Below are 26,443 nucleotides of genomic sequence, written 5' to 3'. Positions count from 1 at the left end.
CCATTCTATAAATATAATATATATATATTAATATTATTTTATTATTTCCCTTCTACCTGACTTTACCGAAAGAACCAAGAATATTAATCCCTGCAGTCACGAAAGCTTTAAATCAAAATTCATTCTATTCTAATCGGAGGTGCGAGGACAACAAAATAGATTATTTAAAAGTAAATAGCTCCAGTGGCTTCCTAACATCGGAAGGAACAGCATTCCAGATGGCCGCAGAAGCGCATCTGAAAGTGCGCGATGCGGTGCCCACCGTCTTTGTTTCGACGGGTAACCAAAAGCTGCTGCTGCTGCTGCCGCCGCTGCCGCCGCTGCCGCTGCTGCTGCTGCTGCAAGGATGACCGGTGGCCGTATGATGGATTATGCTCCTTGACCAGATCAGCGAGGTGTTGCGGTTCATTTGTGGCAAGCGCTTTGTGTGTAATGATCATATTTGTGTTTGGGCTGCACGGCACGATAGCTTTATGTACGTATGCATGTTGAAGTTCTTTCACAATGTACGTGGCCAACTGCGCTAATGTAAGTGTGTATGCTGAACTTCTTTCGCACCGTACGTAGCCAACCGGGCGAATCGGAGGTGCGGGGGGAAGGACAACAAACTTGTAGCGCTCTTAAGACGCCCCGGCGTAAAGGAGGAGCGGCTCTAGCAAACACAAACTAACGTTCGTTGTTATTGTTATTATCGTTATTACTCTTTGGTTATTTCGGTAAAGTCACGTAGGTATAAAATGAAATAAAAATAAACCACGACGTTTCGGGCGCAACACAAGAATCCGTCATCAGGTGGGAAAGCGTGGTCTGCTGCTGAGGCAGACTGTTTTAAAGGTTTGAAATGGGTGTAGCCCAAGGGTCATAAAGAAGTGGCCAGGGCTGGTGATGTTAATGTGAGAAATTAGCATGCAACTGTAAGATAGGAGGAGAGTGGCCTCCTGGACGAGGGCACGGAAGTGGCTATGTTAATGTGAGAGATTAGCATGATGCTAATGTGAGAAATTAGCATGATGTTAATGTGAGAGATTAGCGTGATGTTAATGTGAGAAATTAGCATGTAACTGTAAGATAGGAGGAGAGCGGCTTCCTCGACGAGGGAGTGCAACCCAGCGAGTGCAATAAAGAGGACATGTGAGCACGAGAGTGACACGGCCGTGGCTGCCCGCTGCCCCCCAGCCGTGCTGGAGAAGCCGCTGGAGAAGAAAGCGGGCCGCAACTACGGACCGCCGGGCACCAAGAGGCTGGTCTACTTTGTGGACGACATGAACATGCCCGAGGTGGACGCCTACGGCACGGTGCAACCGCACACGCTCATCCGCCAGCACCTGGACTACAACCACTGGTGAGCGGGAGGGGGGGGAGGTGGAGGTGGAACAGCAGCGGCGCTCCCGGCCCCTGCGGATTTCGAGCCGGGCCGTTGGGGCTCGCGACGCCGTGGCGCTAGGGTTTGCCGCCTGTTTGCTGGTTCTGTTCCCAGGTAGTCTCTTTCGTGGAAGCAAATCTATAAGTCATCCCGGGACATTAAAGACGCTGTCTTTCTGACAGACCTGTTCTTCACCTGAGGACGGCTGCTTGCGTTGTGGCCGAAACGTCGTGAGAATTATTTTATTATGTGTTATTTTTATTATTTTATTATTTCCATTCTACGTGACTTTACCGAAAGAACCAAGAAGATTAAAAGTTATCTTTTCAATTGATAGTAAAAAAAAGTTTTGTTTGTAAAATAATTTCTTATCATTATTATTATTATTCATCATCACCACCATCACGATCACGATCCATGGGGCAGATAGCACGTGAGGTTTCCTCTGTCTCGTGCCGATATGCTGAAGTAGTGCACCACATCCTTCTAGCACCTGATGTCTCTGTTAGGTCTTCATCTCCTGCCGGTTCCTTCCATTTTCCCGAACAACGCGCTTTGAATTTTTCGTTTTGATCTCCCATCGCGCCGGGAGATCAAAACGAACCGGTAGGACGTGGGGGGGGGGGGGGTGGGTCATCTGCGTCGCAAGTTCAGCGTTGCCAACCGTTCCACCACCGTGGCGGCACCCTCCCGCGCCGTGTTCCACGCGCGCCGCCGATCACCGCTGCGTCGCGAGCGTGACGACGGCACGTGACGCGTGCGTCTGCCCCCCGTGCGCAGGTACGACCGTCAGAAGCTGAGCCTCAAGGAGATTCACAACGTGCAGTACGTGGCCTGCATGAATCCCACCGCCGGTAGCTTCACCATCAACTCGCGTCTCCAGGTGCCGTTCCCCCCCCTCCACCCCGACACTACCCCCCTACCAACCCAATCCCCCCTCCCAATCGCAGACGCTTCTGCCTTAGGCAGGGAGAATTGACGTTTGATCGATGCGCCGAGTAGAGTAGATTCTTGAAAGGAGATATTATTTTTTAACTTTTCCCCCCAATGTTATTTATTTTTAGTGACTTGTACGTATCTTGAACATTTTTTGCACCTTTCGATTTAAAGCTTTCGTGACTGCAGGGATTCATCTTCTTGGTTCTTTCGGTAAAGTCACGTAGAAGGGAGGTAATAAAATAATAAAAATAAAACATAATAAAATAATAATAAAATAATTCTAGATTTATTTTATTATGTTTTATTTTTTATTATTTTATTACCTCCCTTCTACGTGACTTTACCGAAAGAACCAAGAAGATCTTTTGCACCGTATGTAGCCAGCCGTGCTAATCGGAGGTGCGGGGGAAGGACAACAAACTAAACATACAAAGCAGTTCTAAGGAAATGAGTTTTCAATCTGGATTGAATAGTGCATAGTCTCGGTGTCTTCCCAACGCCAATCTTTCCTGTACTTTGCACTCCTGTTGTTGTGTAGCTTCTTGTGTAACGTTCCCACCCCCGTGCCCCGAATGGACATTCGTGGTAAAAGAGCTTTACAGATCGTCGGATTCTTCCAGTCTAAAGATTCCCGATTCTAGATTTGAAGTTTTCGTGACTGCAAGGATCCATTACTCTTTGGTTCTGTCGGTAAAGTCACGTAGGTGAAAAATTTAAATAAATTAAATCACGACGTTTTGGAGGCAACACAAGCGCTCTCCATCAGGTGGGACCACCACAGGCAGAAGCAACTGCTGGAATGAGTAAGAGAGCTGCAGAGAGCTAGATTTAATTATTTTTATTTTTATTTTTGTACCTTTTATTATTTCTTTCCTACGTGACTTTACCGAAAGAACTAAAGAGTATAGATTCCCGATTCCTGCTTCTGTTATCCCCGATCGTGCAATCGGCGTCGCGTGGTGAGGCGAGGAAAGTCGTGTGTAGAATCTCGCGGAGCGGCGAGTCGGCCTGTGGTGCTGGGGAGAGGGGCGGTATGCTGGACGTCGCCTTGCCGTCACGCGCCAGTTTCGTCCTCCAGACGATGCGGTTTAAAACGTCACCGCTGTGGCTCGCTGAGTCTCGGGACTCTCTCTCTCTCGTCGCTAGAGTCCCGCTGAATTGTGATGTTTGGACCACTGCCGTGAATGAGTGAGTGAGTGCGTGTGTGTCCGTGGGCGGCTTCATCAATCGCTGTGTTCTCCCTGTTCCCTGGAGGAACCCCCGAGAGGGAGGGTTCATTCTAGCTCTGCCAGATGGAGTTTGGCCAGAAGGCGTCATAAACGCCTGTCCCTCTGGGGTCTCTAGAGGAGCGATGATCACAACAACGAGCGAAACCCTATTTGGCACAGTAGGGGGTACAGCTGGTGCGTCTGCCAGTCATCTCAGTCAGTCAACCCATGGCACCTGGGTCCGTCCCGTAACTTCCTGTCGGCGAGCCTTCGACACTTCACGTGGCCTCAAGGTTCACCTGGCCTGGCACAGGCGTCACGGTGACGTCACCGTCACTTAGTGGTGAATGGCGGGTATTGGTTTTGCCTTCATCAATGGGGGGGAGCGGTGGCACAGCGGTTAGCGCGCTGCTGCGCTGCAAACCCGACAGAGACCCGAGTTCAATTCCTGCTCACGGCCACACGATAAATCTGAACCGGTCCTGGGCCTCCCCTCGGTCGACTCAGCCTCAAATGATGTCCTGGTGCAGTGGTGTGTAAACATCGATGGGATAAACGAGGGAACACCGCACGTCCTCCCGTCATTGTCCCCCCCACCTCCCGCCTACCTCCCGCAGCGCCACTTCTGCGTATTTGCGCTCTCCTTCCCGGGCTCCGAGGCTCTGTCCAGCATCTACAGCTCCATCCTGGGGCAGCACTTGCGTGGCAGCAGCTTCCCTGCGGCCGTGCAGAAGACGGTGCCGGCGCTGGTGGGCCTGGCGCTAGCGCTGCACCAGAAGGTGTCCTCGGCCTTCCTGCCGACGGCCGTCAAGTTCCACTACATCTTCAACCTGCGCGACCTCTCCAACGTTTTCCAGGTGCGCCACGGTTGGCGAGGTGTTAACTTCCTCGCCTGGTATACAGGAGGTCGCGGGTTCGATCCCGACCCCGCTGAGGCCTGTTGTATATTTCTAGTTTGCGTGTCTCTCTCTCTCCCCGTGGTCGCGTGGTTTTTTTCTCCGGGTCCCTCCAGTTTTTTCCCCTTCCACATTTAGAATAAACAATGTGCGCAGTGGCGAGCTGTTAACTACCTTGCCTGGGAAACAGGAGGTTGCGGGTTCGATCTCGACCCCGCTGAGGCCTGCTGTATATTTCGAGTGTGTGTGCCTTTCTCCCCGTGGTCGCGTGGGTTTTTTTTCCCCCTCCACATTTAGAATCGACGTCACGCGTTCGGAGTTATTTGGCTGCTAGAAATGTCCACGTGATGATGATGAGCCCACTTGGTTGGCTTATCATCTGTGATGGCCAGGTCGCATCTGAAACAGAGAGCTACATAGCTCAGTGTGGCCTTTACCTGCTAAAATAAACAAAAATAGTTTAGTAGTTTTAGTATCCACTCCTGAGCCCCACTGGGCCACGTCTTGCGTAATCGATCTGTTTGCCATGTCCGTGTCGCCAGGGCATCCTATTCTCCACGCCCGAGTGCATCAAGGTGCCCCAGGACCTGATGAAGCTCTACCTGCACGAGTCGAACCGCGTCTACCGGGACAAGATGCTGGACGAGAAGGACTTCCAGAACTTTGACAAGATCCAGGTCGACACCGTCAAGAGGTTCTACGATGTGAGTCGCCGACGGGCGGAAAGTGCTCACCGTCGCGGCCGTCGCGTGGCGGTCACTCTTTACTGCGAACATTTCGGTGGCGAAATGTTGACTACCTCGCCTGGTATACGGTCGTGGGTTCGATCCCGACCATGACGCCTGCTGCATATTTGAAGTTTGCACGTCCTTTCTCCCCGTGGTCGCGTGGATTTTTCTCCGGGTCCTCCAGTTTTTCCCTATACATTTAGAATCAATGTGCGTTTAGAGTATTTGGGCACTGTAAATTTCCACACGAGAAGCCACTTTGTTGAGCTATTATCTGTGGCCAGGTCGCTTCTGGGCCTTACCTGGTAAAATTTAAAATAGTTTACTTTAGTTTGGCTCTGCACACGTGTGCAATGCGGGGGGGTCGTGCTGACTCTCGTAAAGGTGATCCAATGGGAATGAAACTTCAGTCTAAAGTTGTGGTGCTGTTAGGGACTCACCCTGTTGGAAAGTGGCCACGCTGATCAAAGCGTCCATCGCCACAAACTTACGCATAAAGCGAATGTCCCAACGCGTTTTCTGCCGACACACGCGCATCGGCTCCCGTACCGCCGATCGATACTTCAATATTCGTTTTCATTTTTTTTTGTGCTCGTAGTTCCTGAAAGTTGGTAAACGGTGAAGCGGGCGCGCGTGCCCTACTTTAGATCGGCTCTTGAGCGCGTGGCTCGCTCGCAAACGCTACGAGACGACAGAGATCGGTGCGGCGGTGGCTCCGCAAACGCCACCGTGCGTGCCATTCGCCCACCACTCGCCCTCACGTGAAAGTTGAAAAGTATCTTCTTGGTTTTTTCGGTAAAGTCACGTTGAATGGAAATAATAAAATAATAAAAATAAAACATAATAAAATAATTCTCACGACGTCTCGGCCACAACGCACGCAGCCGTCCTCAGGTGAAGAACAGGTCTGTCGATAAGACAAGAACAGGTCTGTCGATAAGACAGAGTCGACAGACCTGTTCTTCACCTGAGGACGGCTGCTTGCGTTGTGGCCGAAACGTCGTGAGAATTATTTTATGATGTTTTATTTTTATTATTTTATTATTTCCATTCTACGTGACTTTACCGAAAAAACCAAGAAGATGAATCCCTGCAGTCACGAAAGCTTTAAATCGAAAGTAAAAAAGTAATAAATTAATTACAAATACGACACCGTTTTCAATTCCCGCGCTGCCCTCCAGGACATAGACGAGACCCTGGCGCAGGCGCAGCAGATGAACATCTTCTGCCACTTTGCGAGCGGCGTGGGCGAGCCCAAGTACCTGCCGGCGGCCAGCTGGGAGTCCCTGAACCGCATCCTCGTGGAGGCCCTGGACAACTACAACGAAACCAACGCCGTCATGAGCCTGGTGCTCTTCGAGGACGCCATGGCCCACATGTACGTGCGTGCGAGTGCGCGTGTCTTTGTGAGCGTGGCCGCATGTGCGTGCGCACGTGCGTGTGTTTGCACGCGCGTGTGTATCTTTGCGTGCGTGCGAGTGCGCGTGTCTTTGTGAGCGTGGCCGCATGTGCGTGCGCACGTGCGTGTGTTTGCACGCGCGTGTGTATCTTTGCGTGCGTGCGAGTGCGCGTGTCTTTGTGAGCGTGGCCGCATGTGCGTGCGCACGTGCATGTGCTTGCATGCGCGTGTGTATCTTTGCGTGAGTGAGTGCGTGCGTGTACACGTGTCTTTGTGAGCGTGACCGCATGTGCATGCGCACGTGCGTGTGTTTGCACGCGCGTTTGTATCTTTGCGTGCGTGCGAGTGCGCATGTCTTTGTGAGCGTGGCCGCATGTGCGTGCAAACACACGCACGTGTGTATCTTTGCATGCGTACGTGCGAGTGTCTTTGTCATGCTTGCGCGCGTGTATTTTCACGCGCGCATGTCTTTGCGAGCGTGCTTGTGTACGCGTGCGCCCGTGTGTTTGCTGTGTGGGGAGCGGTGGTCTAGTAGAGGCTTGCGCGGTGTGCTGCGAACCCGGCGACCCGAGTTTGATTCCAGCTCACGGCCACCAGCACCAGTGACGATTATCTAAACCGGTCCTCGGCCTCCCCAAGCTCGACTCAGCCTAAATCATTACCTGGTGCAGTGTGTAAACATCGTCACTAGGGAGACAAAGGCGGCCAGGGGTCGTGCTGGCCACCCACCCTCTCGTCTGCCATGCCGGCCTTCATAGGTGCTACTTATTAACAGCACTTGCCTCAACAGTTTGTTAAGCCTATACGGGGAGATCTTTGGACGCGCGGTTCAGTCAGGGGATTTATTTTGTTTTTTAGATCGATCGTGCAAATTTAAATGTGTCGTTCAACCCGCGACCACCCGGCGCAGCCAATTAGACAGGTTTTGCCACGTAAACAAAAGTGCCAGTTACTAGTTCAGCCACACTGGCGTGTTGGAGAGTAAACCCTCGACGTTCACAATTCGGCCTGTTTTGGTTTACCACCCCCTGTCCCCCGCCTGCCTGTTGGGTCATGTACCCGGTCCACCCAAACCCTCCCCGCGCCACCACACGACTCGCACCGGGTAGGTTATTTTGCCGCGGACGTGAAGAGCCCTCGCCGCCGGATTAATGGGCCCTGCGCATTGATGGTGAACCGCTCAGAATTCAGGGCTTTGTGATGGCGCCGTGATTAGACCACCTGGGCCCTCGGGTGTTGATTTGTGTTGATTGTCCGGCCACCACTGACCAGCTCTGAGAATTCAAATGATCAGTTTGACTCGGGGCAGGTGGGCAGTTCTGGCCCGTTTACCCTGTGAACAAGACGTCACTTGAAGGGATCTCGAAAGTAGTTCAATGATATCCGCTTCCACGGGCACTTTTTGCACACAGTGGGTTGCATTGCTTCGCAAGAGTTTCCCGAATGGATCCTTGGTCTCGCATGACGTGACGCCGATCGCAGGATCAGGATGAAACATTGGGGGAATAACAAACACCACACCAACAATTCGAAGCTGTTTTTGTGCTCTCGCACGGTGGACGGGGGGGAGCAGCTGCCGCATAAACCGCATCCTGGAGTCGCCGCGCGGAAACGCGCTGCTGGTCGGCGTCGGGGGCAGCGGGAAGCAGAGCCTCACCCGCCTGGCCGCGTTCATCAGCTCCATCGAGGTCTTCCAGATCACGCTCAAGAAGGGCTACGGCATCCCTGACCTTAAGGTGAGGCTTGCTTCCGCCGGGCCGCCGCCGTTACATCTTTTTCTCAACCTTGCAGCCGGGACGCGCCAGGGCTTTGCCGAGCCAGCCCCGGCACGGCTCAGGAGATGCCCGCTCGGTTATCGTGGCGTGCAATTAACCCCCTTGCCGTTCCGAGGCTGCCCGCCAGTCGCAGGGTGGGGTGGGTGTCCCCGTTCGCCGCCGAATCTCGGAACGCGCGAGCGGCTCGCTCGGAGAGGAGGAAGCGGCGGCGCCGCCGTTGCTTTTTGAAGACGTCGTTACTCGCCGCAATGAACCGTAGCGGCACGGGTGATCACCGGTGTATTAAAAACACGCATCATGGGACCTCCTTTGCCAGTACCAAAATATGAGAATAGGTTTTCCTCTTTTATATGGCAACAAAACAGGTGTGTTGAGATGTTAAAACACCAAACTGAAACCTTTTACAAGGAATCATGTCTGCATTAACCACAATACTTGTGGTCAGAATGCAAACAAAATACATACTCTGATAATATATGTTTTGTCTTTAAAACTGAAAGCTGTCTCTGGTGTGGACCAATCAGTTTCAAAGACAATGCATATGTAATAAACGACTGGACCACGATGTCTGGCTCAGTGTCCTTTATTCGGTTCGTGCTGTACACCCACACGGCTGTCTTTACTCTGTAGCTTCTCCACGGTGCTGACTCCAATGTCGGCCCGATCCACAACAGCAGCCCCGCTGCTGTTTCTCTCACACAGCCCCCCTTGGCTGTACTCGCTGCAACTCCTCTCTCTCCACCTCCTGGCAGCCTCGTGCTGTCTCTCTCTCTCTCCGCAGCTCCTCCTGGCAGCCACACCGCTGCCTCTAACATGCAGCCCTCTCTCTCTCTCTCTCTCCACAGCTCCTCCTGGCAGCCACACCGCTGCCTCTAACACGCAGCCCTTCTGGCTGTCTCCTCTGCAGCTGCACACCACTCCGCAGCTTCCTCTTATCTTCGGGGTTGGCTCCCGATGGCCGTCGGCGCCCCCCCTCTCCACACTCGCCCGCGTGGCCTCACTCTTTTCCGCTCACACCCCGACTGACTTCTCCTTCCGGTTTACGCGCTTAAGGACCCCCTACCTTTCACCCACGTCACCTGGCTCCGCCTCCTCGTGACGTCACATCCGGAAGGTCGCTTTCGCCCGCATTACACCACCCTCCCCCATAGAAAAAACCCAGCCGACCTCGGCTGAACAACACCAAAGCGTAATGCGGTGAACCGACCTTCCCCCTTAAAGGACACTAAGCATGCAATATAACAACAAGAACAACACACAAGTAACATCGACGAACGTACGGAAGCATGCGATAAATACGACGGCAAGAACAAGAACAATAACAACATACAATCAACGAAACGTAAGCGATTTGGAACGAGTGCGGGTCGCCGGCCCGTCCCGGACGGTCGGCGGCCCGCTTGTAGAACGGGGACGCGATGGAACACGAGAAATGACAGGGGGTAATTCCCCTGCTGCGATTGGAAGTCCACCGACATCTCGTGTCCCTGACGAATCAGTCTTGGTCATATTCCGCGAATGCGCCTGCAGCGGGGTCGGAAGGGTCGCCGGGCTAGAAGGTCCCGCAGCCTTGGCAGGCGCCCTCCGAACAGGCCCACTCCTCCCCCGCGGTGTCACGGTCGGCCTGTCTGGAACAGGTACGACAGGCGCTCCAGCAAGATCAATGGACGCAGGCGGGGAAGAGTCAGAGTCAGCAGCAACAGACCCCGGCAAGGCAACATTGGGAGATGACGCATCACGTAGGGGAGCAACATATGGTTTCAACCGCGACGTATGAACAACCCAACGGCGAGAACCAAACAGAACGCGCGCCGACTGTGGATTGGGAACCTCAATGAGGCGCACAGGACCATGCCAAGGTTTGTGCAATTTAGGAGAGGTCCCCGGCCGCACCTGCGGGCAATGGAGCCAGGCCAGGTCTCCCACCTTCCAGGGGCACTCCCCCTCAGACCGCCGAGCATACCGCTCGTTCCGGGCCTGGGCTTTGGCCGTAGCCACGCGGGCGTTTTCCCGCGCCTCCGTAACCCGGCGAACCGTGTCCTGAATGTATTCAGGGAGTGGTTTACGAGGTCCCTTCACCCCAGTACCCAATTGCACATCCACCGGAGGCACGTTTTCCCGACCATACATAAGGTAAAACGGCGAATACCCTGTAGCCGCATGGGGCGTCATCCTGTACGCCGAAAGCACTCCGGGGATGTGCAGATCCCAATCTGATTGTTGTTCACTCACGGTATGGCAAAGCATGGCAGACAATGTCCTGTTCAGCCGCTCAACCATACCATCCGTCTGCGGATGGTATGGAGATGTCCGTATCTTCTTAGTCCCAAGGCCTGCGCACACTTCAGCCAATAATTTAGAAGAGAAATTTCGGCCCTGGTCCGTGAGGAGTCTCTCCGGCGCCCCCTTATCCATAATGTACCCAAACAAAAAGGCGTCGGTGATGGCCGCGGCCGACTGATCGGGCAACGGCCAGGCCATCGGCCAACGGGAGAGATACTCAACCCCTACCAGCAAATATTTATTTCCCCTCGCCGATGGTGGGAAGGGTCCCAATATGTCCAGTGCCACCAATTCATTGACTCGAGACACCTGAATCGACTGGAGAGGCGGCACGTAAGGATGTTTAGGCGGCTTACGCCGGGCGCATTCAGGGCACGCGCGCAAGTGCCCTACGACATCTGTCGCCATGCCGTGCCAAAAATAATGACGTTGTAACGTCAACAAGGTCTTCTGCACCCCTAAATGTAAGAGAGTGTCACAATGGAGGGTTCTAATCAACTCGAATCGCAAGGACGTTGGTACCACCAGGCGCCAACGTTCCTGGAACCCCTCCCGCCACATAAGCAGACCATCTCGGAGAGCGGTTTGCGGCCCCACAGCCGTACTCGGACTCCCATTGTCCTTAGCAGACCGCTTCCGCAAGGACACCAATGACTCATCCATCATCTGTTCCCGGATCCAGACAGACCGCGGCAGATTCAAAACCCCGTCAGCCGGTCCCGGTTCCATCGGAGTGTCCGACTTCTCGACGGCCAACGTAAGCGGCTGAGGGGGGTTTGGAATCGGCGAACACCTATGCGTCCCCGACTCACATTTACAAGGGGCGCGCCGCGGTAATCTGGAAAGTGCGTCAGCGTTCGCATGGCGCACTCCCTTCCGATGTTGAATTTGGAAGGAAAATTCCTGTAGCGTGTCCAACCAACGTGCCAACTGTCCGGATGGCTGGTCAATTTTAAGGGCATATTGCAAGGCCGCATGATCCGTACGCACAATAAAAGAACGACCGTAGAGGTATGGTCGAAATTGCCGTAGGAAAAAAACAACCGCCAATAGTTCTCTGCGAGTGACACAGTAGCGGGTTTCCGCAGGAGACAAGACTCGGCTACCATACGCCACGACACGCTCTACACCCCCTTTAGACTGTGATAACACCGCCCCAATACCTGTGTCACTCGCGTCCGTATCAAGAATGAATGGGTGATCGAAATCGGGATAATCCAATGTTGGGGCCGTGGCCAATAGATCACGCAGACTCCGAAAGGCCGCCTCCTCCGGCTGTCCCCAAACAAACTTCCGTCCTTTACCCGTAAGGAGATGCAAAGGCCTCGCAATCGTCGCAAACCCCGGCACAAATCTTCGGTAATACGAGGCAAATCCCAAAAACCGCCGAACATCCCCCACGGTGGCCGGAGTCGGCCAATCCCGGACGCACGCCGTCTTTTCCGGATCCGTGGACACTCCCTCAGCGCTCACAATGTGCCCCAAATAGCGGACGGACCGTTGCAGTAGGTGACATTTCTTTGGTTTGAATTTCAATTTGGCAGAACGCATCCTCGTGAACACTGTCTCCAGCCGCGTCAAATGTTCATCGAATGTGCGGCTGAAGACAATGATATCGTCCAAATATATAAGACATGTCTCCCACTGCAACCCCGTCAAAACGAGCTCCATCAATCTTTGAAATGTAGCAGGGGCCGCATTCAATCCCATCGGGAGACAGTTGAATTGAAATAACCCCTGCGGCGTACGGAATGCGGTTTTCTCCCGTGAGGACTCGTCAAGGGGAAGCTGCCAAAATCCCGAAGAGAGGTCCAGTGTGGAAAAGAACTTAGCCCCCGACAATGCGTCGAGGGAGTCATCCATACGCGGCAGGGGGTACGCATCTGCCACCGATATCTTATTCAATTTGCGGAAATCAACACAAAATCGCAATTTGCCATCCTTCTTCTTAACCAAGACGACTGGAGCGCCCCATGGGCTGTTAGATGGCGATATAATGTCCGCAGCCAACATGTCTTCCACTGCCCCCCGTACGTGTTCTCGCTCCGCAGGACTCATCCGATGCGAATTTAATCGAATAGGGGCAGCATCGCCCGTCTCAATGTGATGGTAAAGCAACGAAGTGCGGCCCAAATCCAAATCATCGGAGCTGAACACATCGGAATATGTCAACAACAATTTACGCAGCTCACCACGTTGCTCCATGGACAGGGAAGAATTTTCGTCACATAAATGAGCAACCCAACGATCATCCGAACTCCTTGGCTCGGAAACCCCAGCAACAACTCCCCGGCTATGTGGACAATCATGGGTCGCAAACGCCGTAGTGGCATGTGCCACAACCGTACCGGCCGGGACACGGACGTTTTCTCTCCCCGCATTAAGCACCTGTAAAAACGGTAATTGATCCGGCCGGACGATGGTCTGTGCCCCCACTAACGCCAACCCGGTTGTTATCGCGGCGGACGGTGACAACAAGACCCCTACTGCTCCTAGCCGATCAGGCAGGGGCTTCCGATACCGCAAGGGTATAAGCATCTGTGTACCAGGTGGGATGTCCACAGATGCGACGGACAGCGCCTGCACTTGTACGGTCGAAGCAGGTCGCCCCCAGGGCGACGGCAGAAACGAGATTTGACGGCCCCCCGGCAGTTCAATACAATTCTCATTGATTTTGATCAAAATGGGCATCTTAGCCAAAAAATCGGTGCCTAACAAACAAGGAACCGCCAAAGATCTCGATATCAACACAACACCCGAGGCCGACACATCCCCAATAGATATCTTAGCATCCACCTGACCCACGATACCCATGCTACCCCCATTCGCAGCGACGCACGACCCATAAACCGGACGCACAGCCCCCGGCGGAATGCCCAACAGATGGAAAATGACATCCGATATAATAGTCGCAGACGCCCCCGAGTCGACCAAAATGCGCACGTCCACACCTTGTATGGACCCCGGTACAGTGGACGAACCCGTAGCGGCCGCGACAACTCTCCGTGCCAATTTGCGCCACTGCGTAACTGAATGACAAGGCCCCGTCGATGGCCTTTCTTTAACAACAACAACAGGATCGCGCAACACAGGTGGTGGGTGAGGTGGAAAGCCTTGCCGAGTGTCTGGTGCGTGCCGACATGCCTGTTTCGGAGGATCTTTAGCCGACTTGACCGGTGCCGAGGCCTCCTGCTGCGGCGGAGCCGGGAAGCGGGCCCAGCAGTCTCTGGCGTAGTGGCCCCTACGCCCGCAGCGGAAACATTCGGCCTCGTTGCGCCGAAGCGCAGGCCTCGCCTCCTGACGGCCCCGTTCTGGTAGCGCCGCGCGCGGTCTCAGCCCGCCGCGTCCCGTCCATGGAGCGGAGGCGGCCGTCAGTTGTTGAGGGCCCCGGTCATCCGGAACATAGACAGCCTGCGCAGGGTTCCACCCCAGCGCATCCTCTTCTTTGACGGGCCCCCCCGTCCACGCCGTCACTTGTTTCCAGCGACGGAGGTTGAATTGCGCATCGAGACACTTAGCAGCCGTCCGGGAAGTGAGCTTCTCATGCCCACACACAGGCATGGGGATCCCTAGATCCCGAGACAGCTCCAACATTTTCCCTAATATGAGAGGCTCGAGCAGGTCCTGTGGCGTCTCAGGATAAGCTGCCATGGCCAGCTCCAGCACCGCACCCCTGAACGCCACGGGCGACTCCTCTGGTGCTCGTTGTCGTTGAGCGAATCGCCGATGCGCATCATCTGGTGGCTCATAAGCATCGGCCATTTCTTGAAAAACACCACATAAAGTTGCCTTCTTATCGGTCGTTATGGAACGGAAGAATCGGACAGATTCGTCGTCCAGGAGAGTCGGCAACACCTCCAAAGCCTCCGCATCGGTCCATCTTGCTGTGCGTACCGCCGCCAAGAAGCGGCAGGCGAACGCGCTCCAGTCCCCACCGACGGAAAATTCTTTAACCGTTGTAAGGTGGCGACTCCGACTCCTCTTCCCGCCGTCTTCCAATGGTGGTGGTTGTGGTGGCAAATTCAAAATGGCGTCGGCCCGCGGCGTGGCCAAGATGGCGGTTTGGCGCCACGGAGCGCGCAAAATGGCGGCCTCCTGCCGCGTGGGCAATGGCGGCGGCAGGACAGGCAACGTGGCGGCCCGCGGAGCACCAATTGCATCATCCATCGTCCCTGGCGCGACGAGATGGCATAGATGCGCCAGGACGTCCTTAAGTGCCTCCAGTTGTACCGCCATCGCTTGCCATCGTTGATCCGCGTCTGATGATGTCGACGGACCCGCCACCGCGCCAACATCCTCCACTCCTGTTCCCGTGGTCGCCTCAGCCGGGCTCTCCTCCACCACCCCAACAGGATCCGTGGTTGGAGGGAGTTCGTCGTCGTCGGACGAAGAAGCCGATGCAGGCGCCGGAGTAACTTTCTTCCTCACTTGTTTCGACATGCCGTTGCACTTCCGACACCAGTGTAATAAACGACTGGACCACGATGTCTGGCTCAGTGTCCTTTATTCGGTTCGTGCTGTACACCCACACGGCTGTCTTTACTCTGTAGCTTCTCCACGGTGCTGACTCCAATGTCGGCCCGATCCACAACAGCAGCCCCGCTGCTGTTTCTCTCACACAGCCCCCCTTGGCTGTACTCGCTGCAACTCCTCTCTCTCCACCTCCTGGCAGCCTCGTGCTGTCTCTCTCTCTCTCCGCAGCTCCTCCTGGCAGCCACACCGCTGCCTCTAACATGCAGCCCTCTCTCTCTCTCTCTCTCCACAGCTCCTCCTGGCAGCCACACCGCTGCCTCTAACACGCAGCCCTTCTGGCTGTCTCCTCTGCAGCTGCACACCACTCCGCAGCTTCCTCTTATCTTCGGGGTTGGCTCCCGATGGCCGTCGGCGCCCCCCCTCTCCACACTCGCCCGCGTGGCCTCACTCTTTTCCGCTCACACCCCGACTGACTTCTCCTTCCGGTTTACGCGCTTAAGGACCCCCTACCTTTCACCCACGTCACCTGGCTCCGCCTCCTCGTGACGTCACATCCGGAAGGTCGCTTTCGCCCGCATTACACATATATTATCAAAGTATGTTTTCTGCTTGGATTCTGACCACAAGAATTGTGATTAATGCAGACATGATTCCTTGTATAAAGGTTTCAGTTTTGTTGCCAGAAAAAGGGGAAAAACCCCTATTATTATATTTTGGTACTGGCAAAGGAGGTCAAATGATTCAGATTCTCGTTTGCTGTGTGGGTCCTTTCCCGTCCCCTGTAGGCCGACCTCGCGAACCTCTACATCAAGGCTGGCGTGAAGAGCCTGAGCACCTTGCTACTGATGACGGACGCCCAGGTGGCCGATGAGAAGTTCCTGGTTCTGGTCAACGACCTCCTGGCCTCGGGTGAGCCTGGGTGACGAGGCCCGACGAATTGCAACTCGCAGCTCTACGGCACGCCTGGCAAAACACATGGGCAGGCTGCAGCGTGTGCAGCGTTCTCTGTCACGTGACGGTGATGGGGCACTGCAAGATCCGACGCCGTGTACGTCCGGTGCTCGCCGAGCTGCATTGGCTTCCGTTTGCCGAACGATTACGTGAAAGTAGAGGTTTTTTTTTTTTGGGTTAGATCGCGTAAATATATAAATGTGTCATCAGCAATATGGAGATTTTGTCAGGTGCTCTCAGTGTTGCCTTGTGGTGATGTCACGGTTGTTGTGGTGGAAGTGATGATGTGATGTTTTTTGTGGTGGTGATGATGTGACGGTTGTTGTGGCGGTGATGTGACGGTTGTTGTGGTGGTGGAGGCGATGATGTGACGGTTGTTGTGGTGGTGGTGATGTGTTGGTTGTTGTGGTGGTGTAGGCGATGATGTAACGGTTATTGCGGTGGCGATGATCTGACGGTTGTTGCGGTGGAGGTGGTGATGTGACGGTTCGTTGTTGTTGTTGCGGCGGCGGTGGCGGTGGTGGTGGTGGGGCCTGCCTCGCACGTACGCAGGCGAGATCCCGGACCTGTTCCCCGACGACGAGGTGGAGAACGTCATCAGCAGCGTGCGCAACGAGGTGAAGGCTGCCGGCCTCATGGACACGCGCGAGACCTGCTGGAGGTTCTTCATCGACCGCGTGCGCAGGAACCTCAAGGTGACGGGATGCGGTGGAGTAGCAAGGCTGGTTGTAGGAGGCAGCGCAGGCAATATGGGCGGCAGGGTGGTGACGCACTGTCAACGCTCGTGCCTCACAGCGAGAAGCGCTCAGGGTTCGACACCTGACTTGGGGCGCCTTTTCCTATTTGGAGGTGCGGGATCGGACGCGCTTTCCTTTCATCGCTCAAAGAAAACGTAGAACGTAACCGACGGCCTCACTGGGGTGCCGCGGTGGCAAGAGGTTCACTACCTCGCCTGGTATACAGGAGGTCGTGCGTTCCATCTCGACCCTGACGCCTGCTGTGTATTTGGAGTTTTAATGTTTTCCCCGTGGTCGTGTGGATCTTTCTCCGGGTCCTCCGGTCCCCCCCCCCCCACATTTAGAATAAACGTGCATTTTAGAGTTTTTTGGCTGATATACATTTCCACGCGATGACGATAAGCCACTGCATTGGTGCTGTCATTTGCGATCGCCATGTCGCTTCTGAAAAAGAGCTATATAGCTCAGTGATGCCTTACTTGGTAAAATTAAAATAGTTTAGTTTATAGTTTTTTTATGAGTCTCAAGACCCCCCTTCCCTTGCCGCTCCCCCCCCCCCGCACCACAGGTGGCGCTGTGCTTCTCTCCCGTGGGGAACAAGCTGCGTGTGCGCGCCCGCAAGTTCCCGGCCGTGGTCAACTGCACGGCCATCGACTGGTTCCACGAGTGGCCGCAGGTGGCACTGGAGTCGGTCAGCCTGCGCTTCCTGCAGGAGACGGAGAGCATCGAGGTGAGCGGAGGGTCCACGCGGAAAGCCCCCCGGGGATGTGGAGCGCCAGCGAGCGTCACACACAAGGGCAGGACACGGCCCCGCTGCTTGATTTTGGTTTTCGATTTGAAGCTTTCGTGACTGCAGGGATTCATCTTCTTGGTTCTTTCGGTAAAGTCACGTAGAAGGGAATGACGCTGTCTTTCCGACAGCCCTGTTCTTCACCTGAGGACGGCTGCTTGCGTTGTGGCCGAAACGTCGTGAGAATTGTATTTTATGATGTTTTATTTTTATTATTTTATTATCTCCCTTCTACGTGACTTTACCGAAAGAATCAAGAAGATGCTTCATTTTGGTTCGGCCCGCGGTGGCCGCAAAATTCGGACTTTTTCTCCCGGGTGGGGTGGGCAGCCTAATTTCCTTTTTTTTTTGACTGAATATATTTCCCGGGTCGCTTGCGGACAAGGAGCAGGCACCGTGGTTTGTGCCGCGGTTGCTGTAACGGAAAAAATATTTAAAAAAGTACACGCCGTCCACTTCGCCGTGGATGTTAAGGGTCCTGAGATTTTATTTCAGAAAGAGTAGTAGGCCACGTTTGCCGGTGTCACGTTCCCATTATGCCTAATTGATAAATTGCTCCCGAATCGGTAAAATGGGAAAGCCCGCATAGCGACGGCACCCTCCTCCTTTCGGCTGGCTAATCCCCACTTTTTGGCCGACGCTGCGTTCACCTTGCGCCGTGGCCACTGAGGGTCTCCTAGGCTGGCCGCGGTGATTAGATGGTAACTCCCTCGCCTGGTGTATAGGAGGTCGTGGGTTTTATCCCCGACCCTGATGTTTTTTGTATAATTTGGAGCTTGCATGTTTTCTCTCTCCCCGTGGTCGCGTGGATTTTTCACCGGGTCCTCCGGTTTTTCCCGTCCACATTTCAAATCGACGCGCGTTTGGTGTATTGGGCTACCGCTATGAATTTCCACGTGATGATGATGATGAGCCACTTCGTTGAGCTATCATTTGTGACAACCAGTTCGCTTCTGAAAACGAGCTACGTAGCTCAGTGGGGCCTTAACAGTCAAATAAAAAATAGTTTAGTTTAGACCGCAGCGGGGCGTCGGAACGGTCTAAGATGAGACACGATACCAGCTGCTGTGATTCACTGAGGCATTTGAGCGAGCGTCCTCCAAATCCTTATCGTTGCCCTCTCGCCTTCCTCCCTCCCTCTCCGTGTCTCTCCAGCCGAGCGTGCGTGAGTCGGTGAGCAAGTTCATGTCGTTCGTCCACACGAGCGTGAACGAGATGTCGCGGCAGTACCTGGCCAACGAGCGGCGGTACAACTACACGACGCCCAAGTCCTTCCTGGAGCAGATCAAGCTGTACCAGAGCCTGCTGGCGAGCAAGCGGGCGGAGCTCACCGCCAAGATGGAGCGTCTGGAGAATGGCCTGCAGAAGTTGCAGAGCACCTCGGCGCAGGTGCGACTCCTCTCCGTGACGCTTGTGGACACACGGCCGGCTTCGTGAAACCATTTTACCACCTTCTTGGTTCTTTCGGCAAAGTCACGTAGAATGGAAATAATAAAATAATAAAAATAAAACATAATAAAATAATTCTCACGACGTTTCGGCCACAACGCTAGCAGCCGTCCTCAGGTGAAGACCAGCGTCTGTCGGGGAGACAGCGTCTGAATGAAAAAACACCATGCTTGGCGCGTATATTTAAGCTGGGTTGGAAGGTGGGAAGGTGCGCCTTGACAAAATAATTTGCATATCAAGAGGAATTTAGCATATTTATGGGAAATGCAGGTATGTGATTAGTACTACTTGTGAAATGCGTAGGAGGTGGGCGGGGGGGTTTCAAAGGCATATTATGCCCGTGCATTATGCAGGATTAGCAGCATCATCAGTATACTAAATATACTCTCCAATAAGCTGAGCTACTAACAGTAAGTAATACATTACAATTCTATGTCGCAAAAAATATAATATGCTTCCAGCTACACTTTTTTCCTTACATCACACGGGACTACCCCGTACTATATGCTGCCATAGACAAACCCAACATAAAATTATATACTGTATTACTATACACCATCCTATACATTTTACCACCGGTTTCTTTTAAATCTCCAACACGACCACGGGGGGAGTGAGAGAGAGAGAGACAGACAGACACTCGCAAACTCCAAATATACAACAGGCGCCGTCAGGGTCGGGATGGAACCCGCGACCTCCGGCGCACCAGGCGAGGTAGTTGACAACGCACCTGCCCTTCTTGGTGGTTTCTCTGCCGAGCAGCGGCCCCGGCACGGGGTCCACTGACATCTCGCCACCGTGGCGCAAAGCGTTTGGGGGAGGAGGGGGGGGGAAACGGTCTCGCCTCTCTTCCCACGCTCGCTCGCTCGCTCGGAGTTGCGGAGTGATCCCGCCGTCTGAACTTGATCGACCGCCCCCTCCCCTCCCCTCGACCCCTCTCCCTCCGCCTCGCCCGCGCACGCAGGTGGACGACCTGAAGGCCAAGCTGGCGTCGCAGGAGGTGGAGCTGAAGCAGAAGAACGAGGACGCCGACAAGCTGATCCAGGTGGTGGGCGTCGAGACGGAGAAGGTGTCCCGCGAGAAGGAGATTGCCGACGGCGAGGAGGCCAAGGTGGCCGTGTTCGCCGAGGAGGTGGGCAAGCAGCAGCGCGACTGCGCCGAGGACCTGGCCAAGGCCGAGCCGGCGCTGATCGCCGCGCAGGATGCCCTCAACACCCTCAACAAGGTGCGGCGTCACCGGGGTTTCTTTTTCAGTGAGCGGTTCGGCGCGTTGATGGGCGCTCGGCTTAATCCCGGGGCGCCACGGTGGCGAGATGTTAACTAACTCGCCCGGTATGCAGTCGGTCGTGGGTTCGATTGCGACCCTTGACACCTGTATATTTGGAGTTGTCGTTTCTCTCTATCTCTCTCTCCTCGTGGCCGCCTGGATTTCTCTCCGGGTCCTCCGATTTTTCCCTCCGCATTTAGAATCGACGTTCGTACCGCCATACATTTCCACGTGATGATAAGCCACTTCGTTGGGCTATTATTTGTGATGGCCAGGTCACTTGGTAGGGCTCAGTAGGCCCTACCTGGTGAAATAAAAACAGCATATAGTTGTTAGTGTTTGTAATCGGCGGACGCTCGGACGAACGAACGAGTCATTTCAATGAGTGATTTGGCTGATGAACGAGTGATTTGGCTGATGGATAGTTGGAATCATCGAAGGGCAGTTGGGCATCGTCGCCTGTTATATATATTTTTTCCATTTAAAGAAATACGTGTGATTGACGAGCGTGCCGTTCCTTCGAGGGGCTCGCGCTGCGAGCGCCGGGCCCTCTCTCTAACGCCCACGCGGTAAGGTGCGGTGCGGAAACGCAGCCTCTTGAGACCGGTGAACTTTGACCGTCGCTCGCCCCCCGCACCCCCCCCCCCCCCGGGTCATCCCCCCCCCCCCTCCATCCCCCCCATCTCGCAGAACAACCTGACGGAGCTGAAATCGTTCGGCTCCCCGCCCCCGGCCGTGATCAACGTGACGGCGGCCGTGATGGTGCTCATGGCTCCCGGCGGGCGTATCCCCAAGGACCGCAGCTGGAAGGCGGGGAAGATCATGATGGCGAAGGTGGACCAGTTCCTGGACTCGCTCATCCACTTCAACAAGGAGAACATTCATGAGAACTGCCTCAAGGCCATAAGGCCCTACCTGCAGGTGCCCCGTGCACGCGCGCCGTGACCTCCACCCACCACCCCCGTGCACAGACACCGTGACCTCCACCCACCACCCCCGTGCACAGACACCGTGACCTCCACCCACCACCCCCGTGCACAGACACCGTGACCTCCACCCACCACCCCCATACACACAGACACCGTGACCTCCACCCACCACCCCCATACACACACACACACGGTGACCTCCACCCACCACCCCTATACACACACACACACACACGGTGACCTCCACCCACCACCCCCATACACACAGACACCGTGACCTCCACCCACCACCCCCATACACACACACACACACGGTGACCTCCACCCACCACCCCCATACACACACACACACGGTGACCTCCACCCACCACCCCCATACACACAGACACCGTGACCTCCACCCACCACCCCCATACACACACACACACGGTGACCTCCACCAACCACCCCCATACACACACAGACACGGTGACCTCCACCCACCACCCCCATACACACAGACACCGTGACCTCCACCCACCATCCCCATACACACACGCGCGCACAACGCTTCGTAAAAGTTGGAATCCCTCTCTCTGTCAGGATCCGGCGTTCAATCCCGAGATGATCCAGGCCAAGTCGCTGGCGGCCGGAGGCCTCTGCTCGTGGGTGGTGAACATCGTCCGCTTCTACGAGGTCTACTGCGAGGTGGAGCCCAAGCGACAGGCACTGGGCAAGGCCAACTCTGACCTCGCCGCCGCCCAGGACAAGCTGACGAGCATCAAGGCGAAGATCACCGTGAGTGCCTCCCTCCGCTCTGCCGGCGGCGAAAGGGGCACGGAGGGAGCCCCGGTGTTGCAATGTTGTCTTGGGGGTCGGGGGGGGGAGGGGTTAAATGATGACTACAGTAGAACCGCTCTTAACGACCACCCCTGTGTATAGTAGTATAGTGTATAGTAGTATAGTGTAGTGTATAATAGTGTAGTGTATAGTAGTGTCACGTAGGTAAAAAATGAAATTGAAATTGATAAAAATAAAATAATAAAATAATAAAAATCACGACGTTTCGGAGGCAACACAAGTCTCCGTCATCAGGTGGGACCGTCACAGCCAGATTTGCTGTCACAGGCAGATTTGCTGTATCAATGATACAGATTTGCTGTATCAATCAATGATACAGCAAATCAATGATACAGCAAATCTGGCTGTGACAGTCCCACCTGATGACGGAGACTTGTGTTGCCTCCGAAACGTCGTGATTTTTATTATTTTATTTTTATTAATTTTAATTTCATTTTTTACCTACGTGACTTTACCGAAAAAACTAAGAGATGAAGAGAGATTCGTTTTGAAAACCATGCAGAGTCAAGTAGAGTCGCAGAACTCAAGACTCGAACTCGGGGCACAGCTCTCCGCCCGCGTTTTCGCGTCACGCCGGGGCGTTGGTTCGGCCCGACGTCCGACGTTTCGCTCCACGTGCCGCTGGGAGGCTTCTTTGGATCCCCACGTGCGGAGCGGAAGGTGGCAGGTTGGCGGGGGTGGCTCAGAGGTCAGAACCCTGAGCGACCGTGCCGCCCGGAATTGTTGTGTCTCACAACGCAACCCCTACGTGAAACAGAGCAACAGAGGGCAACCGAGTTCACGGTGTAGCCAACATCGTGGCAAGGCGGGCTCGCACGTACACGTTTGAGGTTTGCCGCAGAGCCGTCCGACGTTATTAGGGCCCGGTAACGCACGACGATGGGGCATGGCGTCCGACGCTTTCACGGCACGCGTGCTCGGGTGGGAGGGTCGTGAATTCACTTCCCTAACGGTTGCTCCCGGCGCGCGGGGCGAAACGTGGGCGGACGTCGTGCCGAGCGGGCGCGACCTGCACGCGCGCGTCGGGAGAGGCCGCTGCCGCGAGCGGGATGGTGCCTTTCGGCCAGGCGGGTGCCGGGCGGGCTCCGGGCGGGCGCTAACTCGCGTCCGCCGCCTCCCTCCGCAGGAGCTGAACACGAACCTGGCGAAGCTGACGGCGCAGTTCGAGAAGGCGACGGACGAGAAGCTCAAGTGCCAGGCGGAGGCGGAGAGCACGGCGCTCACCATCTCGCTCGCCAACCGCCTGGTGAGCGGGCGGACGCACGCACGCGCGCGTGGGCGCTCCGCTTTCCGCGTTCGGTTCGTCGCCCTCCACCCCCCGAGGAACGCAATGACACCCGTGGGCCTGCTGGCGCGCAGGTCGGTGGCCTGGCCTCGGAGAACGTGCGCTGGGCGGAGGCCGTGGGCTCCTTCCGGCGCCAGGAGCACACGCTGTGCGGGGACGTGCTGCTCGTCACCGCCTTCGTCTCTTACTTTGGCTACTTCACGCGCCGCTACCGCCACGAGCTGATGGAGGGCCAGTGGAAGCCCTTCCTCAGCCAGCTGAAGGTGACGGGGGGCTGGAGAATCGGAATATGTATTTGCATTCTATATTTGAAGCTTTCGTGACTGCAAGGATTCATATTCTTAGGTTTTTTACGGTAAAGTCACGTAGGTAATAAATTGAAATTAATAAAAGTAAAATAAAAATTAAATAAAAATCACGACGTTTGTGTTGCCTCCGCGACGTCGTGATTTATATTTTATTTTTATTTTACTTTTATTAATTTTAATTTTTTACCTACGTGACTTTACCGAAAGAACCTAAGAATATTTATTTGCACTTGCGGGAGTAATTACGATGAGCCTACGAAGCTCTTTTTTTGCACAGATGTCCAGTAGGGGGGAGCAGGTCAGAACGTTACATACAACAAAGGGTACGATAACAAGATACGAGTGCAAATTATTAAGCAAGGTAATCAAATCTCTTAAAAATATATACAAATAAAACTAAGCTATTTTTTTTATCTTACGAGGTTAAGCACAGCCTGGGGCGGTGGGCGTGGGTTGCCACCTGTGCTGGTTTTTACTGGGATAATTCCTCTTGATTGAGGTGGCTGCCAAAATGTTTAGTACATCAGAGGGTGGCAAATCTAGCTGTGGGGTAGCCATAGATGGGCCATCTCCGGGTTCATAATTGATATTTGGGTGAGAACGACGTGTAAGTTAAATGTGCGCATGTATGTTGAACTTCTTTCGCACCGTATACAGCCAGCCGTGCGAATCGGAGGTGCGGGGGAAGGACAACAAACTCAACACAAACAAGCAGTTCGAAAGAAATTAGTTTTCAATCTAGATTTAAAAGTGCATTGCTCCAGCGGCTTCCTAATATCGGAAAGGAAGAGCGTTCCAGACGGCCGCAGAAGCGCATTTGAAAGCGCGCGATGCAGTGACAATCTATGCTCGATGGCTAGCCAAAAGCTGCTGCTGCGAGGATGACCGGAGTGTGTGTTGCAAATGTGTGTTGTATGCCCTCCTCCACCTGACACAGCCAATTCATGAAGTTGCAACAGTTGTCAGCAATCTACCTGACGATGCTTGTTGTAACTACCGGCGAAACGTCGCACTACCAAATCGTAAAACGCCTGTCGATTGCTCTCAAACACCGGTTGTGCTGCAGCAGCAGTAATGCATTTGGCACATTTTTTCATCACTTGACACGTTTATTAATTGGCCCTGTTGGGTGGAGGAGGTTGTATGACACACAACTTACTTACGCGGCGATCTGACCCCAAATTCAAATATTGATCATAACAGTTGTTGCGAACGCCTGCACCGTGTTAAAGGGGCACCACGGTGGCGAGATGTTAACTACCTCGCCTGGTATACAGGAGGTCGTGGCTTCGATCTCGACACTGATGCCTGTATATTTGGAGTTTGCATGTTCTCTCACCCCGTGGTCGCGTATGTTTTTCTCCGGGTCCTCCGGCTTTCCCCCTCCACGTTTGAAGTAGTTGGCTGCTTTAAATTTGATGATAAGCCACTTCGTTGGACTATCATTTGTGATGGCCAGGTACGTTCTGAAAAACAGCTATAAAAATAAATCTTGATTTAAAGCTTTCGTGACTGCTGCAATTCATACTCTTTGGGTATTTCGGTAAAGGCACCTAGATAGCGAAATAATAGATCACGACGTTTCGATCGCAACACTGGCAATCGTCTTCTTTACCGAAAGACCCAAAGAGTAGCTATATATATAGTTCAGTGGGCCTCCTTACCTGGGTGAATAAAAAAAAAATAGTTTGATGGCAACGTAAAAAACGATTTCCTTGCATCTGAGCGGCCAGGTTCCCATCCCGATCACGGAGGGTCTCGACCCGTTGTCGATGCTGACGGACGACGCCGACATCGCGGCGTGGCAGAACGAAGGCCTGCCGGCCGACCGCATGTCCACCGAGAACGCGACGGTGCTCACGGGCACGCAGCGCTGGCCCCTCATGGTCGACCCGCAGCTGCAGGGCAGCAAGTGGATCCGCAACAAGTACGGCGACGGCCTGCGGATCGTCCGCATCGGCCAGAGGGGGTGAGTGACCGCGGCCCCAGTAACGACCGCCACGGTGGCTAGGAGATGTTAACTACCTCGCCCGGTGTGCAGGAGGTCGTGGGTTCGATCCCGACCCTGACGCCTGCTGCTGTATATTTGGACTTTGCATCTCTCTCTCCGTGGTGAGATGTTAACTACCTCGCCCGGTGTGCAGAAGGTCGTGGGTTCGATCCCGACCCTGACGCCTGCTGCTGTATATTTGGAGTTTGCGGCTCTCTCCATGGTGAGATGTTAACTATCTCGCCCGGTGTGCAGGAGGTCGTGGGTTCGATCCCGACCCTGACGATGCCTGCTGCTGTATATTTGGAGTTTGCGTCTCTCTCCGTGGTGAGATGTTAACTACCTCGCCTGGTGTGCAGGAGGTCATGGGTTCGATCCCGATCCCGACCCTGACGATGCCTGCTGTATATTTGGACTTTGCGTGTCTCTCTCTCTCTCCCCGTGGTCGCGTGGGTTTTTCTCCGGGTCTTCCGGGTTTTTCCTCCACATTTTAGAATCAACATAAGCCACTCCGATTAGCGTGGTTGGCTACGTATGGTGCGAAAGAAGTTCAACATACATACACACTTCATCGAGCTATGAATTGTGATCGCCAGGCCTCTTATGAAAACACATTCCTGCAGAGGGAGCTGGTAGGAACGTTGGGTTGCTCGGTCAATGGCCAGGGTCAACGGCAGCATGGTGTATTCCGCAAATATGCCTGACTGTGAGGGCGGGCACAAGTCGGCGTGATTAGGTTAAACATTGAGTTTTATAAGGGCACCACGGAGTGACCAGCCCCTCCCCACCCAGCCTCACCCCTCCCACCCCCCACCCAGTTCCACCCTCCCCAC

At 54.3% G+C, this 26,443-nt stretch overlaps 1 protein-coding gene across 1 annotated transcript in view; it reads left to right on the top strand.

Annotated features, from left to right (window-relative positions):
• The window catches only part of LOC144950451 (dynein axonemal heavy chain 9-like), a 113,412-nt gene that overhangs the window by 66,288 nt on the left and 20,681 nt on the right, over nt 1-26,443 (top strand). The window contains 16 exon segments of the mRNA XM_078880567.1: nt 1,177-1,342; nt 2,144-2,246; nt 4,128-4,367; nt 4,949-5,110; nt 6,316-6,512; nt 8,107-8,269; nt 15,850-15,973; nt 16,568-16,710; nt 17,321-17,482; nt 18,698-18,931; nt 19,956-20,216; nt 20,949-21,179; nt 21,770-21,964; nt 23,154-23,273; nt 23,387-23,575; nt 25,354-25,589. Of these exon segments, the coding sequence (XP_078736693.1) occupies nt 1,177-1,342; nt 2,144-2,246; nt 4,128-4,367; nt 4,949-5,110; nt 6,316-6,512; nt 8,107-8,269; nt 15,850-15,973; nt 16,568-16,710; nt 17,321-17,482; nt 18,698-18,931; nt 19,956-20,216; nt 20,949-21,179; nt 21,770-21,964; nt 23,154-23,273; nt 23,387-23,575; nt 25,354-25,589 (2,926 nt within the window).

This window comes from Lampetra fluviatilis, chromosome 58 (genome assembly GCF_964198595.1).
Source record: "Lampetra fluviatilis chromosome 58, kcLamFluv1.1, whole genome shotgun sequence".
Lineage (NCBI taxonomy): Eukaryota > Metazoa > Chordata > Hyperoartia > Petromyzontiformes > Petromyzontidae > Lampetra > Lampetra fluviatilis.
This window is presented reverse-complemented; position numbering and strand designations above follow the sequence as displayed.